Source organism: Acomys russatus, chromosome 13, assembly GCF_903995435.1.
Source record: "Acomys russatus chromosome 13, mAcoRus1.1, whole genome shotgun sequence".
NCBI lineage: Eukaryota > Metazoa > Chordata > Mammalia > Rodentia > Muridae > Acomys > Acomys russatus.
Genome location: NC_067149.1, coordinates 63948113 through 63965894, shown reverse-complemented (window position 1 = coordinate 63965894; position 17782 = coordinate 63948113). Strand labels below are relative to the sequence as shown.

General features: G+C 39.7%; 1 protein-coding gene across 1 annotated transcript in view; it reads right to left on the bottom strand.

Moving 5' to 3' along the window:
* Pde3a (phosphodiesterase 3A) overlaps window positions 1-17782 on the bottom strand; it is a 260721-nt gene that overhangs the window by 98044 nt on the left and 144895 nt on the right. Inside the window, exon 2 of the mRNA XM_051155535.1 lies at window positions 4340-4390. Within this exon, the coding sequence (XP_051011492.1) occupies window positions 4340-4390 (51 nt within the window). The remainder of the gene's footprint in view (window positions 1-4339; window positions 4391-17782) is intronic.

Here is a 17782-nt window from a genome sequence, read left to right as displayed (position 1 = left end):
GCAGCAGGCTCTGCTTTGTTCCACATTCTGCTGATAACTATGGATACTCAGCATTTCATCCCCTCCTGTTTGCTGCTCCCCCTCCCTGCAAGTCTACCTTTCTCTTGAGCAAAGCTTTTCCATCTGAGCCTAATCTTGGTTCAGATCCTGGAATTGACTCCTTTATCAAAAGCACGTTGCTCACACTCACTAGCATCCTAGCAGGTCAGATTCATCATTCTCTTGAGTCTGTGGTGCCAGCCCTCTTTTCTCTGACAGTACTGCTCAGTCCTGACTCAGCTCCCACTGCTGACTTCTGAGACCATGTGCACACAGCACCTCCCTCCCTGGCTTCCTCTAGGCCTGACCAGTAAGTAATTCCCAAGAACTCGTCTTTCTTCTGTTTTTCTCTTCAAATATTCTTCTGGGAGCCTATCTGTTGCTGTAGTTAAATTATCACGCAAGCAACTAGCATTTCCAGCTTGGTATTTGCTCCCTCCTAACCACAGTGCAGCTAGAATGGTCTCTCAACTATCTGTATGCAGCTTCCTTCTAGAATGAGCCTCCTAGCTTCTCACTGCTGGCACTCACACTGAAGTAGCCATCTTCCTCATCAAGGTCTCTGTTGGTAGCACAGAATCTCCCAGTGCTCAGACTCAACCTTTCCAGTCACGTCCCCTGTGATCTCATCAACACCAAACGGCATTCTCTGTCTCAGCCCTTTGGAGTAATTCCTGTGACAGCACCCGTCCCATCAGTACTGAGTGGCATCCACATCAGGTCTTCCGGTAACACAGTTACCCAAGAGGTTTTAAAGTGAAGTTGCTAAGCAAAGTAACATACATGCAGTGACGTCCCAGCTCAGATTGCTAGTCAGAGACTACCATTCATTGTTCCCTCGATGCACTCTTGAGACTTGCCCAACATCTAAGGCTTGCTGGCACTATGAAGTAAGGCTAATTCCACTAGGCAGAGGGAACTACATTTCATCACCAAAGTCCCATTACATTTTGTTTACTTACTGTTTTTTTTTTTTTCTACCAGATGTCTTATATGGGAATTACAAATAGAAAAATGGTTCTATTTTTTCAATATTTATTTTCTTATTTTTAATCATGTGAATGATTATGGGTCTATAGGGGGATAAGTATACATGTATGTGTCAAGTCCTGTAAGATCAGGAGTTTCATATTCCCTGGAGCCAGAGTTACAGGCAGTTGTCAGCCACGTGACATGGGTGGTAGGCATAGAATATGGATCCTCTCAACCACTGAGCTTTACACTCACACACTTGATCTACTTCAAACCATGTCCACTATGTATTTACATGGAGTAAATGCTTGTAAACCATTAAACCAAAGTGAGATGGGGTCTCCCTAATGACTTGGAGTATTAGTAAAATGTGAAAGGATAGGTTTTGAAGATAAGTATGCTTAAAATTCCTTTTGAAGGACTGAACTGTTTTTTTTTTCTTTTCTTTTTCTTCTTCTTCTTCTTCTTCTTCTTCTTCTTCTTCTTCTTCTTCTTCTTCTTCTTGTTTAAAAAATTTGTATTTAAGCTGGTATGGTGGTACATGCCTTTAATCCCAGCACTCGGGAGACAGAGGCAGATGGATTGCTGTGAGTTCAAGGCCAGCCTGGTCTACATGATGAGTCCAGGACAGCCAAGATAACATAGAGAAACCCTGTCTCAAAAAAAAAAAAATTATTTTTAAGGAGGTGGTAACTTCAGGCTCCTCAAGCCCTGCTGCTGGAGTCTGAACTGGGTCACCTCTATAGAGGTGTACATGTACTCCCAGGAGCCTGCCCTGTGCCAGAGATGCTCACCCCATCACTAATTTCCACTCTCTCTCCCAGCCCTCCCTCTACCCCTACTCTCCCCACAACTGATCTCCACCCCCATATACCTTTGCAACCCCCTCTCCCACCAAGTTCGCTCCTTCCATCTACTTCAGATGTCTATTGTATTTATTTTTTAAATACATATCTATGTTTAAAAACATATTTATATGTTTTAAAGACATATTTTATTTATATGTTTATTAAAACGTATTAATGTCCTACCCAATATTTTTGGTCACATGACAGCAACGTAATAAGAAATTAGAATTTGGTCAGAGGTTATATTACCTAGCACTTCTTTTATCTTTCTGGGATTTCTGAAAGACAAAGGATTCACCATTAACTGTTCTTACTTCTTAGTGGGTATTTTTATTTTGGCACTTTTCACCTTACTTGGAGACTCAGAGAGACAAAGGTATACTGCACTGAAAAGAGTTTTCCCGCTGTCTAAAAGGTACCAGAGCCCTTGCTGTACCTGACACAATTCCCTGGAGCATGGGCTAATTCATTTACTTTGTAGAGCCAGGAAGGCTTCTGAATGTCATCTAACTTTTATGAAATTTATGGAAGTGCTTTTGTGTATATAATTCTAAGCTTTTACACTTATATTGAATCTGTAGAATATAATTTGCTTTAGTTTGTATTTACTTTTATACTTACAACTAACAGGAGCATTATTCAGTTAATTTTTTTATAACTTATATGATGGTGTGACCAACCCTAACTTTAATATAAATTATATTACAGCAAGCCATAGAGAGGAGCATACTTTTAACAAACAATATATGTATATATTTATTACATTCTTTTGGCAGTAAATATATTCAACAAGTTCCTTGGCTACTTTGAACATCAAAGCACTTGGGCGGTAATAATCAGAAACCATGGGCTTATTTATGCTGTTTGCTTTTTAGCCATTTTTAACAAATTGCTTTAATTTGAGGTTATGTGTATATGTGCAGTTTTGTGCATGTGCATGCCTCTGGAGGCCAGAGACAATTTGGATTCTCTGGAGCTGAGGATACAGGCAACTTTGAGTCACATAGTGTGAGCGCTAGGAGCCAAATTCAGTTCCTTTCCAAGAGCAGTCCTTGCTTTTAATGACTGAGCCATGTCTAAGCTCTGTGCAGTTGCCTTTTAGTATTGGTTTGCAATCATAAGGAATTTATTCTTTTAATCTCAACAATTCATTACTTGCCTTGCAGCAAATTGTGACTTAGGACAGTAAAGACATAAAACACACAGAGAGAAGTACCAGAGACAATGAAAGAAGAAATGAAGGCAGATGACCCAGTCTTTGGGATAATCCTGATTCGAGTGAGTTTGTTTATATTAGTCACTAATTCAATTGGTACAGATGAAAAGAAGTGCAGCTTCCATGAAAATAGATTCATATTACTAGCTCAATTTTCTACTATATTGCTATTTATGACTATATACTCAGTAAGATATTTTACCTAAACATACTAAATAGAAATGTTTAATAAAAGTTCTTCTTTTAAAAATATTGAATTAATGTTAGTTGGAGAAAAAAAAATCACAGCTTCTAACTGCAGAATTGAAACAGCCCACTGACTTGACTTCACTTTCCCAGAGACCTAAGCGAACAGCTATCCACACACATAGTGATGACACAGACACAAGTAGCTACCTGAAATACACTCAGGAGCGGCCCACATTTGGCAACAAACATTCACAGACTGTGCAGTATGGTCAATATGTGAATGTGGAGCTAAAGATTTCTACCCACACAGAGTTTTTGGTCATGTTCACAGTCAGGTAAACAGAGGTTGCTATGAGAAAAAAAATGTATCGTCTACATCTTTACAAAACATCCTGAAAGGAAAAACAATCTTCTGAGTGTGAAACCCAGCCTTTATTCTGTCAGGCAATGTAATTATGGAAGAAAAACATATCCACATTGTCTAATTAGGTCATTAAAAAGCACAAATGCGTCATGGAAGCTTTCCCCTTTGCCCAAGACATAAAATGAGACAATGAAAACAGTCTGGTAATATAGAAAGGTTTAGAATTTGTTTCTTTTTAAAAAAAAAAAAATTAGGTCCTTTCATCTTTCTACTCCTCAGACAAAGACAATTAATTTGGAGACAACATTTTCTAATTAGTTCAGAGTTTACTCCTGATTATGTTTCAGAATATTTAACCAGAAACAGGAAGATAGGGGAGGGGAGAAACAAAATACATGGAAAATTATCAAAGGAAGTGAATGAAATCCAGAGAGTGGGCTGTTGATCAAAACTCATTCTGCAGAGTCGAGATGAATATACCGACATGGAGCAGTCTGGGCGACAGGACGGTCTCTGGCGGAAAAGACTGACATCTGCCTGTGGGTCCTGAGACCCAGGCTTTAATCACAGCTAACTTAAATAAAAACAAAGGGCACAATTATTTCGCCTCTTCCTCAGTCTGCTGATTATTCTTTCTTGAATGTCACAGAATCTCATCCCTCAAAGCATTAAGGGAACATAAGCTGACCAAATCAAGGAGAGGGTATTTACCTGGGATCCTCGTGGTCCTCTCTTGTGGTCCCATTCTGAATGGCCCATGAGCTGCAAAAACAAGAGGGAGATTAGGGTAAATTAAATGCATATTTTTATGCGACCAGTATTTTATTCTTTCTTTGAAAGAACAATCAAGCTGCTGGGATCTGTTTTCTAATAGGAGAGTAATATTGAGCAGACATCACAGACAAATGTACACGAAGGAATATAAATTGTCTAGGTAGCTAATATTTCAAACTATACTGGGGCCGAAGGTATCTGAATATCGCTGGCAGGAAGAATCTACTGCTTATGGCTTTACTCTCTTTCCCAGGGAAATCCTAGACACACGTCAAATTGCGTAGTGCTTCCCTTTCATGTTAGTAAGACCGCGGTTACCAGGGAAATAAACACCACAAGTCGCGCGCTGGGGCTGTCTAAAGCACTGTCAGCAAGAAGCCGTAGAAGGCCAGTCTTATTTTTATTTTCAGCTTTCTTCTGGTAACACCAGAGAATGTGACAGACTCAAGGAGTAAAACGAAGAGCCAGGTGTGGTGGCGCACACCTGTAACAGAGCAAGCGCACAGTGAAGGTAGAAGGGTCAGAATTTAAAGCAAGCCAGAGGCCATGGTGAGCCACAAGAGATCCTGCCACAAAAACAAAACAAACACAACAACAACAAAATGCAACAGCAGAAATACAGAACCAACTTATGTAACAGGAACTATGGCCCTAAGTCATAAAATTTAACTTGTGTATTTTTTACAACAAAGTATAAATCAGTACCAATTATTCCCAAAATAAGAATAGCTTTGAACTACTTTGTCTATAGTTCAGGATTATTATTTCTTGGAAAGTAAAAAAAAATTATTCAGGAAAAATATTAAAGAGATATATCTTAATAGAAACTGAAAGGGATGAGATGTCACTCATTTCCCCTGCACACTCATTACTAACTGAAGGACCATGTACGGCCAGTAAGCTCAGCAACAGCGTGAACCACAGTTACATCCATCCGCATCCCTACATCTCCACCGTGCAGCTTGACCCTTCAGTTAATACTGTAGCAAGCTGCCACAGTAACAGGAACCAGCAGAGTGCCTTTGGACATCACCCAGGAAAACCGATATCCATGCAGAGGTTTGACTGACGGCTAAAACATCTTGCTGTAAGAAGATTGAATTCTATACATTTTTAAGTGTTTGGTGTCTCTCAAACAAACTGACAGGCACAACTGAATTAAAGCCTAACATAATATTTTAAATAATATTAAAAAAGATTTTAATGTCACTATTCTAACAAAGGCATAAGCCAGACTAGAGGATTGTGTCTAAGGATATAATGTATGGAATGACACATATAGTTAATAATGTCCTGTGTAACGGATATTTGGTGAGAAAGCATATGTTAGATAGTTTTGCCACAAAAAGGAAAAAAATAATGGTGACTCTGTTGAAAGGCCTATGCCAGTGTCCCTGGGGACACACTGTCCTTTCTCCGTGTGCCCCTCTCTGCTATCCCTTTGGTGCACGCTGCTTTTTGTCCAAGCATCCTTCTCTGCTTCCCTTCTTCTTAAGTCTACATGAAAGTTTTATAGTAAAACCTACCTCTGCTTTAAACATAAAATATAACATATTAAGGTGACAGCTATATCTATTTATTAGGATGCTAACTTTACTCAGAATGTCGTATTAAAGCAGAAAAGCTGAGGAAATGACACTGACAATTTATAAAAACAAATGCAAAAGATCTAGGGCTGTAGCTCAGAAGTAGAATGAGGGGTTTGATTCTAGCACCAATTTTAAAATGACCTAATAAGTCCAACTCTAATTACTTTGTGAGAAAATGCTAGTTTTATTGGAAATGAAATAAAGTCAATAAGTAGGCTGCTTCTGCTGCCTACAGAACCAGTAAATTTAGCACCACGAATATGTGGTAGAAAGTAAAGGAGAAAAGTAATACAAAATATTTCTAGCTTGCGGTATATGCAAATATCTAAGTATATTATACAGGTACAGATTTTATTTATACATGCATATATGCATGTGTGTATGTGTATGCAAAGCTACTGTCCTTGAAAATGTATTACCTTTTAGGGGTGGAGACATGGCTCCTTGGTTAAGAGCATTTGCTGCTCTTAAGAACAAGCCAGGTTTAATTCTAGGACCTACATGGCAGCTCACAACCAATTGTCCTGACCTCCCAATTGCAGGGGATCTGATGGACATGCAAGAGCTCCAGGCATACAAGGGGTGCACAGACAGGAATGCAGGAAAATAATTCAGTCTCATAAAATACAAGTAAAAAATAAGGTAAAAAGCATACCTGTTGAATGAAGTAAATCAAAATATAAAAATCCAGTAACAATGATCTGCTAAAGTCTGTTATAAAACAGAAGACAAATCAGCTAATAAGTTACAGTATGAGAAGAATTTACAGAGTGCAATTGAAATTTGACTTTAGAATCCTTGACAAAAATTGCATACAAACACACACATACACACACACACACAAATCCTCGTGACATAATAAGTCAAAAATAAGCTAAGGTGATTTATATTATTCATTTTATAAGACATAGTTGATCATTGTATTCGCAGAGTTATTATAATGATTTAATTATAGTTTGGCTAGCATATAATTTGGGTACAATTAGCCAACTAACTATTATTCAAAATTAAATGTTCACATGGTTTATATTTCTTTAATGCTTTAATATTTAAATATCTGATTTATGAGCATTGCTTTTTCTGGTAAACGCTCATTAATTCTAATTTAAAGTTGCTGATGAGGTTCACAAATGCTAATAAATCAATCAAATAATTAGTATGGTTTGTAAATATTTAAATTAAAGCCATTGAATTACTTATTCCCCTAAATTATCAAAAGCAATTCTTGACACATGTCAATTTCAGGCCTCATTGTGGCCATGGAATTGGCCTCTACTAATAGCATGACTGTGAGATCTATGTATAGAAAGCTGGGTGACACGGTGACGTGAGCTCTGGGCTGGTGATGAAATGATTTATTAAAGTGTTTGGGAAAGAATACTTCATAGGAGGCCGGCTGATGAGATTATCACCCACCACACTAGTGACCTCCAGCCATGAGAGTTAGAGTAAGCTGGCAAAGTCTGCTACACATGGCTACCACAGCAAACATGCAGAAAGTAACTTCTAGATGAAAATTATAATCTATATCCCATGGACTGTGACATCGGGTCAGGAAGGCAACATTTTTCTTAGGCGTGAAATTCTTCCTTCCTCATCATTAACATCCTAAAGAGATTAACTTTTTATAGCCCAAGAATATTGTTATTTCCGATGTATACTGATTTATTCATCATGCATTATAGAACAAAAGATGAACTCAATAACTTGTAAATCTAAACTTTCAAAATTATTTCTGTGAAAACTGTCTTTCAAATCAAAGAAATATAATTTGCTAAGTGTGTTATCTATCAGAGACAGCAATTTCCCAGCATTATATGATAAACTAAAGATACATTAGTGTAAATGAATTACATTTTCTAGTATGAATATTATATTATGATATTATATTTTAAAGATTTGAACTGACTTCTAGGGGAATTTTAACCCAGCAACATGGCTACCCTGGCAAGGGATCACATCCAAAGACCTAGGACTATGTGATCTAGGGGGAATACAGACACACCATAATCACAAACAACACTTACCTCTAACTGAGGGCCAGACAAAGTGACGAATCAGAGAAAGATTTGACAGAATGAATCAGAGATAGGATACGCCGAGGGAGAAGCTACTTAGGGACAGTACAGGAAGAGTAGGGAGGAACAGAGTATAATACAAGAATACAGTAGAGTTTGTGCAGCCAGTTTAGTTCAGTGCAGTTTGGTGCAGGTCAGTTTGTGGAGTTCAGAGGCAGGTTTTCCAAGCAGAGCAATTCAGTTAAGAAGCAGAAAGAAGCCAATTTGAGTCAGTCAGCTTGGAGAGAAGTTTTGAGCCACAACAGCTGACTTGAACCATCCAGCCAGAGTTCAGAAACAACTAGAAAAGGTGAGATTATTCAGCAGTAAGTCTTGGAGGCTAAAAACATTCTAGGCCTAGGTTAGCAGATGGAGGCCGGCAGCTGAAGCCTGCAAGGTCTGGGTTTGCAGAAGATTAGATCGCATGGAGACTAGAAGCCTCCAGGCTTAGGCCTACATTAGGTAGAAATGCTCTGGGCTCAGTCCAAATCATATATTGGGTATGGCTCTCATCTCAATCCAACTTCTGAGAAAATAAAAGCCACATTTATGCTGACCAAGAATATGTTATGTATAAAGACTTATTTTATGTGGGTGTGCCTGCATAAGTTTGTGTGTGCAATGAGCATGCAGAAGCCTGCAGAGACCAGCAAAGAACATCACATGCCCTGGAACTTCAGTTATGGATAGCTGTCAGCTGCCATGTGTGTGCTGGAAGCCATATCTAGGACCTCTAGAAGAGCAGTGTTTAACTGACAAGTCATTTCACCAGGCCTTGACTGTGGTGGTTTTAAAAATGTAGACTAATGCTACTATTTTCGACACCATCAAAAGTCACATATGGAACTCTATATAACATGTAAATATAAATAAAAGGCAATTAACTCTAACTATGATAAATGAGGTAGAGAAAGACTCTCTGAATCAGAAGGACATTGGAGAAAATTAACTGGGTATTTCTCCCTACAAGTTTAAGGTTTTAACTCTTAAATTCTATTTTTAATTAAAATAATTTGAGGTCAGATTATCATTTATTATTTCAGTGTTGAGTGCATGAGGCTTGTTACAGTATCTCCTGTGATTGTACTTAGTACAGAAGTGGTGGCAAGTATTCCTGAAAACGGAACCACAGCACAAAAGATTTTAGAAAGTACTTAGATGTTCTGCAGCCTCCTCTCTCAGCTAGTGATTTTGAATGAAAATATTAAGAAATACAACAAATATTAAGACAGAGAGTGCACTTACAACAGCCCACAGACTCCAGAGTGAAGTACAAACCACTGTTATTCTACCAACAAGAAAGTAACACATTCTTTTGATCAATCTCATAGATTTAGTGTTACCTTACAGATGATCAAAGCAGTCAGGGGATTACATTTTTTTTTTAAAGAAGATATTTTGGGGCCAAGAACAAAGAACAGAAGTAGAAACTGGGCACTTTTCTTCTTTCAATCTGTCCCATATGGACTAAGTCTTTGAGACAAATGAATAGCAGCAGGGCACCTAAGGAATTCTGGGAAAACTATCTGAAAGCAAGTATCCATTTGAGATACGCCTTGGAAAGAAAAATGTGTGTGACTTTAAGAGAAAGAGATGAGCTCAGGAAAATGTACAAATTCTGGGAGTGCAGGCATGTTCTAGTTAAGAGTACATGGCTACTTAACTAAGAAAGAAAAAAAAAATGTTTGCCTGTCATCATCTATTACAACGTGCCCTTGGCTAGTCACTGTGATTTCTCCTTGGAGGAATGACATTTTAATAAGTATCTTACCAGAAAGATTTGAGGATACATAGGCCATCAAGGTTAGAGCTGTATATGCATGGCAGGAAAAGTCTTTGCATAGGATCGGACAGACAGACAGACAGATACAGATACAGACACAGACACACACACACACACACACACACACACACACACACACACACACACACATATGGGAGGGGGTCCCCTGTGTCTTTTTTGGTTCTCATGAAATATGATGGGCAAAATAAAGATACTTATTGTTCTGGTGAACAAACTACATGTTCTTCAAGGGAGACAATTCTGTTACACGAAGCATCTAAGAACATCCCAGAGCCCTTTGACACTGAGTCATTTTCATCTTTACAGAATAAACTCTTCCTCTATCCATCTTATTTTCAATAATAAATTTCTGCTTCACAGGCTTCAGCTAGCAGTATGTTGCATAGCGCTGACGTCCAAGGAAAACAGAACCACTGCCAAGCACAGAACTCAAGAAGTTCACAGGAGCAGCAGAGAAGGCAACGGGGAAAATAAAACAGTTCTATCTGAGCACAGATATTTTTAAGAATGCCGTGAGAAATGACAAGAGCGGGCATGATGCTTTTATTTATTATTGATAGAGTTTCACCATGCTACTTTGCCCCATTATTTGTATGAAAATTAATGTCTTTACTGGGGCTTCTTGAGAGAATTTCTGGTGAAGGTCTGCAAGATGCAAGAGAGCTGTGACTCTGCAGGAAAGGAGAAATTATTTCTAGTATGTGTTTTAAAAGATGTGGCCAAAATATAATTAGCTGAGGCTTGCAGCATAAGCCTATCCTGCCAGCTCCTTAGGAAGGCCTGTTTGGGCTACAAAGCAAGTTAAACACCAGCTGGAATAATTGACTAGGGCACTATCTCAAAGTAAAAGATTTGAATGGTTTGGGCTACAGCACAGTTGAAAAGCATTTGCCTAGCATGAGCAATATCATGGTTCAATCCCCACAATCATTTAATGGTCAAAACTAAAGATGGACACTGAGGTCATCAGGGTTATGTTTTATGGCACTCTAAGAAATCTGTTTTGCTTTGGGGGTGTGGGGGTGGGGCCAGGTTTCACTTTAGACCAGGCTAGCCTAGACCAGGCTAGCCTAGAACTCTTTAGCTCAGGCTTGCTTTGAAATTGTTGTGATCCTCCAGCCTCAGGCTCCTTAGTGCAGCCGTTCCATGTGTCAGTCTCCATGGCTGGCTTTAAGAAAACTAACACATATGTTTTAAACATACCAAAGGCAAGTTACATAGGAGGAAGTCAAAGTTGCCACAGGGTCTGCTTTTTAACTACGTGTTAAGGCTTTATTCATTAAACACATTTGTTAAACACTTATTGTATGCCTATGATGTGCAAGGCACTGATGTAGCCACTGTTTACACCACAGTGGACGGAGCAAAATGTACTTTAGGGAACGAAGATGTAAGACATCCACAGAAGCTGCTCACCCACATGGTCCTGATGCAGATGAATAGGTCTATAGGTCACTAGAGGATGGGAGAGCGTGAAAGAAAGGTAAAAGCAAAGGCCGGGCACAGAGCTACACCCCTGTAAGTAAGCCAGGGAAGCCCCTTTGAAAGATGGCCTCTCCCAGAGACCTGGGGAAAGTCAGACAGTCTCACTAATAGCCCTGGAGGATGAGCATACCAGACAGGATGTAGCCGGTGCAAGGTCCCTGAGACAAGAGCAAGAAACAGTGCCCACAAAGAGCAACAGAGGGCCACTAAATCACCCTTTAAATGGAGTCAGATTTGTGCAGTCATAGATCTACAGTTGATACTTACTTCATTCCAACAGCAAATAAACAACCCTCAGGAGCATTTACTATAAAAGACTGAGGCACTGGGAATTCTCCTTGGCTGAACTCTTACTTAACTCTACCCAGAGGCACCTTCTGTTAGTTGCCATATATAGCGTATTTTATTTTGCCTTGTTACATGAGCTCTGTGTTCCGAGAATTATAAAACGTGGCAGGGCATAGGCCACTTGCTTAATGCATAGAAGGTTTTCAGCGTGATCCTCGGCTCTGTAGGGAGTGGGAGGTTGGAGGGACTCATAACGTGATAATCGCTTGGGTGGGTGTGACCTTCCGGCTTTACAGTTAGTTATGATAGCCATGAAGCTGTCAGAGTGATGATGAGCAAGGGCACATTTCTTGTGCTTTCTCATGTTATCCTTCTGGCGTGTGCTTTTCAGTTTCTTTACAGGTAGAACATTCTGTGTGAGAACATGACTACCTTGCTGGTTCCGTATACACAAAGCTCTGCCTAGGCGAAGATCTCTGGACTGGGGAGATATGAGCCTGAGCATTCAGGCCAGTGCAGCCCTGTCTGCTTTATCCCTTGATGTTCCCTTCTTCAACTGCTGGCTATCAAGAGTCGGGAGTCAAGACTCCACTGTACCCCTCACAGAAGGGACAATGGAAGTTTGTTTTCCATCTGACTAGGTCACATATAAGCTAACATAATCACAGAAACTCCCACACTTTGCTTCTTAGTCCTCCAGAATTCTACATTCAGGACTTGAGATTTTGCAAGATATAATACAGATCATGTGGAAAATGTGTGTTTTTTTTTTTAACTGTTCTTCATAATTTAATGGCTAAACTAGGAGACATTTAGCACCTGCCTTTGGGTGGACCAGATATAACTACCTCCTGCCTCAATAACAGTCTTCTTCATTCCAGCTTCTTCAGGATCACCCCTCAAGCCCAACTTCAGCTCCGGGTTACAGGGAACGTTTCATAGGGAAGCCAGGGGGGTTGGTTACATTATACAGAACACAGCCAAGGGCCCTGAAGAGAAACTCTAGGCACACACAACCGCTTCCTACCCGACCTGTGGCCTTGTGGTCTTTGTGACAGGGCAAAGCGAATAAGTCTTTTTCAATTTACTAGTCCCAGCTTTTCTTGCCTTTAGGATCTTTCCCAGATCAAATAAATGCCTTTGTGAACCTCCCAGCGCAACATTGCCTCTCCTAAGCTCCACTTCTTACTCTGTCCAAAAAAATCAACAAGAAACAAGAGTTCCTTAGAATCACCATTTTAAAAATATGAGGTGTGTGTGTGTGTGTGTGTGTGTGTGTGTGTGTGTGTGTGTCAGTGTGTGAGTATGAATGTGTGTGTATATGTGTGTGCATGTGCATGTGCGCTTGCACACGCGTGTGTGTATTTGTACATGAGCATGTTTAGAGACCAGAGCTCAGCTTTGGATGTTGGTCTTTAGTTACTATCCACCCTTTTTGCTTTGGAGTTGGCTTCTCTCACTGGCCTGGAACTCACCAGGTAGCCTGGGTTGAATAACTAGCCAGCTCCAGGGTCCCCCCCTGTCTTTGCTTCCCCAGCATCAGGCTTATAAGCATGTGCTACAACACTTGCCTTTTACATGTGGGCTCTAGGGGTTGAACTCAGGTCCTTGCATGGCGAGTACTTTACCAACTGAACTGTCCCTCTTCAGAAAGCATTCCAAGCTTGAACATAGCCCACTGAAGATTGAAATTCATAGAGACCTTTTCCTCTCACAGATAGATACTAGGTACCGTACTCCACCTACCCTCAGACACTAAGCTTCTGATCCTGACTCTAAAAGCACTGCAACCTGGCAGTCAGTAGGAAGGCCATGGCATCGGAGAAGAAAGCTGCAGAGAGTGAAAGGCTCTGATGTGCCTGAGTCTGAACTCTCGTCTGCTCTCAGGCAAGTTCCGTCTCTGCTAAGTGTAAGGAGGTTCCCACACTTGGGTTTAGGATGTATCTATAACTCTCCCTTGCCTCCTCCTCCTTCACAATGATGACAAATTCACTAGCCCTACAGGTTGCTAAGTCTTACAAATATTCCTGAAGTGGGATTGGGATTATGGATAACACTTAGGCTGTGTGCACTGATACTTGTTGGTGTAATAGCAACCATTGCTGATCCATCACCACATCCAACTCAACAGTTCCTTCCTGTAAGGTAGGCCAGGAAAACTTGGCAGTAACAGGGAAGACGCTCATGAGGCTGCATAAGGAAATCCCACCAGTGATATTTCAGTGATCACTAGATACTAAAGTCTGGGGAAGTCTTCAAGAGAAAAGATTTAGTTTAAACATTCCATGGAACCTTTTATTCTGCTTAAAGAAAGATTAACAATTTTCTAAAAAAATGGATTTTCAACAATCTATTTTGTGGCTTCCTAAACATTTTTCTTCTCATTTATTTTCTCTCATGACTAAAAAAGCCATGTGACCCTGCTTTGTGAATACAGAAATGAACTGGAAGAAGAGGATGGAGGCAATTACATAGTAATCGAACAGAAACTAAAATTTAGGTCAGCTAGGTGTGAATCACATGTTTCTTTTTGCTACTGTTCTGCTTTTAGCATAAGTAATCACAGAGTCTATGGTAAGTCTCAGGTCTTTGGCATGGAAGCATTTTGGCGAGGACAAAGACACTAGCTTTCATTTTCCTTCATTGGAAACTCATTGCAGATCTTAGTGAGAAGGAATCAGTTCTTCAAATGCCCTCTCATTCTCCATCTCTCTTAAGACTGTGAAACACGGAAAAAATTTAATCTTCTAAACATCTTACTTCAAAATGTTAGCTGTGAAATCATCTCTAAGAGTATAGTAAAGTATGCTTTGTGTGCTTAGCTGCCAACTGCTCTCTTGCCACAGCTTATTAGTACCAAACTTTCATTCCTGCATTCATTCATCCATTCTCTCTTTCAGTACATATCAATTGCTCATGCTTAGCTCTGCCTTCTATGAAAGTGTAGCAAGGGTGGAATTTCCCAACACAGAGGCTCCTTGCAAGACCTTGTGAATCATTAATGAAGAGTAAAGAGCCATGATCCATACAAATTCATCAGGGCAACTGGCTCAAATCTCACCTCAGACATGATGCCAACTTATGAGCTACATAATCTTGGTACATAGTATATACTCATTGGTTATTTTTAACTTGACCAATAATCATATCTATTATTGCTATAATATTTGAGTTCGTTCAGAAGAGGATAATTCAGACATATGTAGTCACTCTTAAATAAACTTGAATGGGGAAAAACCTCATCCTTTGACTAGACAATACACAGTTACAAAATTTGGTTGTATTAATAATAATTGATACTATATGTGACATGCATCATGAATTTGAGTCACATGTACCACGTGTTCATGACCATGGGCTCCACACAGCCTCACAAATCAGATTCAGGATGATTTTCTGTAGGGCAACTGGAAAACTCTTCATTTTCAGATAGCTTGGGTGATGGAAGCTGGGGCTAGCTAATATGAAAGAAATGTTTGAGAAGATCACCTGGGCTAAAGCTACAAGTTGGGTCTAGAAGCTGGGCTCTGACCCTTATTTGCTAGTTGATGTATCATTTGCTAGCTAGAAATAAAATCAATTTCCTAATGCAAGCAATAGGTTTAGAAACACAAGCAAACAAGAGGCTGGGTTTAGCTCAGCAGTAGAGCAGAAGGTCCTGGGTCCAAACCCCACACTGCCACTCACACATACAAATGCCTGAAAAAGCAAGTAAACCAATCAGAGGACTGTTCCTCCCTGACTCCATGCAAAACCTCCTTAAGTTCCCTGCAGATGAAACAAAACAGCTTCTTTAAAAATAAAACACGAAGGCACTATAGCTTTAAATTATTAAGTCTGCAGACTTTACTTCAGTTGAAACAAAACCTACTGACCACTGCTGAGTATGCCCAGGAATCTGTACTTTATAGTTCATTTCCCTGTGTCTTATATATTTCTGCCAATTTGGATAATAATGTATAAAACAAACAAAAAAGCAGAGACTTCATACGTTGTTTCTAAGTATTTACCTGATGCTAGACTGATACTCCTTAGCTTATACATTTAGAATCCACTTACATAATAGCTTATAAAAGGACTTGTTCAAGGCTATTTTCCACAGAAAATTATTAAAACTCATTCAAACCTACAGCAATGGCTCCATGAGATTAGTCAGTAAAAATGATCTCTTCTTTTAAAAAAGTTAGAAATTTGGGGGGAAATAATGAAATCCAGAACAGTGTCAGCTGGAACAAAAATTTTAACTCAAAAAGATTTATTTGTTCTTGAATTTAGATTTTTTTCTCTTCCTTTTTCTTCATAAAATATTATGATACATTGAACTTGGACATATGGTTCTTTTGAATCCAGTATTAAAATTAAAAATGTCAATTTAAAACAGAAAGGGCCAAACATCTTATATCTGTCGCTATAACTACATATGTCTACATATATATTTGTTGATATATAGCTTACTCTTATGTAAAATATTTTTAAAACATTTATTTTAAGCTGTTATGAATGTCAATAAAACTAGCTGAATTCATCAAAAAGTCTCTAGGCTACCGTGTTAAGAAACGCTCTTGAAAATATTTTAAGAAGAAACAGCATGACTTTTAAAATAAACTGTAATCCGTGTGAATTACATCACTGAACTCATTTTAAAATCCTGATAAGTAGAAACAGTTATTGAATTCACCTTTATGTAGCTTTAAAACATGAACCCTGAATGTTATCGTGAGTGCCTGTAATATTGAGGTGACTTTTATCTGACTACCTGTATTCCAATGGAAAACTGTCGAAGGGAAATGGTCACATGATGGTTAACCAGTGCTGCAAATGTCTAAGGTCATATCCTCAGAGGACAACAACTCAACTTTTCATGATTTTCCAAAGTAAAGTCCCGATTTCACAAGCCTGCTCAGGTTGAGCAGTGATTTCACTATTATTGCAAGTTGCACATGCTCAAACAGTTCATTAAATGAGAATCACACCTGTGCACACACCTTAGGATAACCCAGTTCATAACGGAGTATGCAAAGAGAGTTTTTATCTTTGAAAGACAACCGGGTGCAGTTCTGAGAGACTAGGGTTATTTACCCAACTCACAAGTCACCGTCAGGAAATGCTTTTGAAAACCAAGCTCACTCTACCGGTGGCTATCTTATTTCCAGCCACCCTCCAGAGACTTCACAAGCCAGGCCCTGTTATGTAAGGTGCTGTGCACGTTACAGTGTATCTATTGAGTCTTCACAGTGCTGCAGAATGTTTGCAGGAAAGCGTTCTGGGTTTGGAGTTGTTGGCAGTTAGCCCTGCTTTCAGTATTACTGGTGTTGTCAGTTTGCAAAGATTGCTGTTTCTAGGCTCAGTTTTCTCACTTATAAAATGGAGGGAGGGGTCAGTGAGAAGGCTCAGTGGCTAAAGGCGCTTGCTCCCAAACCCACCAACACTAGCTCCATCGGCAGGATCCAGAGGATGGGAGAAGATGACATTTATTTTCTGTTCTTTTTCCTTTTTATTCCTCTTGTGTGTGGGGGGGGGGCATACACACATGTTTGCATGTTCTCATGGGTCAGGTACACATGCATGCATGTGCCTATGCATATGGAGGTCTGAGAGTTGGATGGTGTTGAGAGTCTTACTTGATTTCTCTCCCACCTTATTCACTACTCAATCAACCAAACGTAGAGCTCAGCAATCCAGCTAGTCTCTGGGACCAGCTTGTTCCAGGGATCCTGCCTCTGTTTTCCTTGGCTTGAATTATAGATGGGTCACCACGCACATCCAGCATTCATCTGTGGATCTCAACTCTGGGCTTCTTGACTGAGTGATAAGCACATTAATGGTGATGCCATCTACTCAGGCCCTAGTCTAACATTTTATCACTGTTGGAGCCTTCTCATTCTTTGTGTTTCATTTCTAATAGTATCTCATCAGAGCTGCTCCCAATAACTGTCCTGTCATCTATCTCACTATCCCCTCATCGAATACCAACATGCATGGAACATTAGCCTGAGCCAGGCTTAGGAGTAGGAAACCTTTGCCGCCATTCCTCACACATGGCTATGTCTGTTTCCTGTAGTTACTCAAAGATGAACTGATCTTTCAAGACTGTCTCTCACTGAAATCATGAGTTTCAGGAGAATGGAAACCTAGTCAGTGTACACTGTGTGCACCG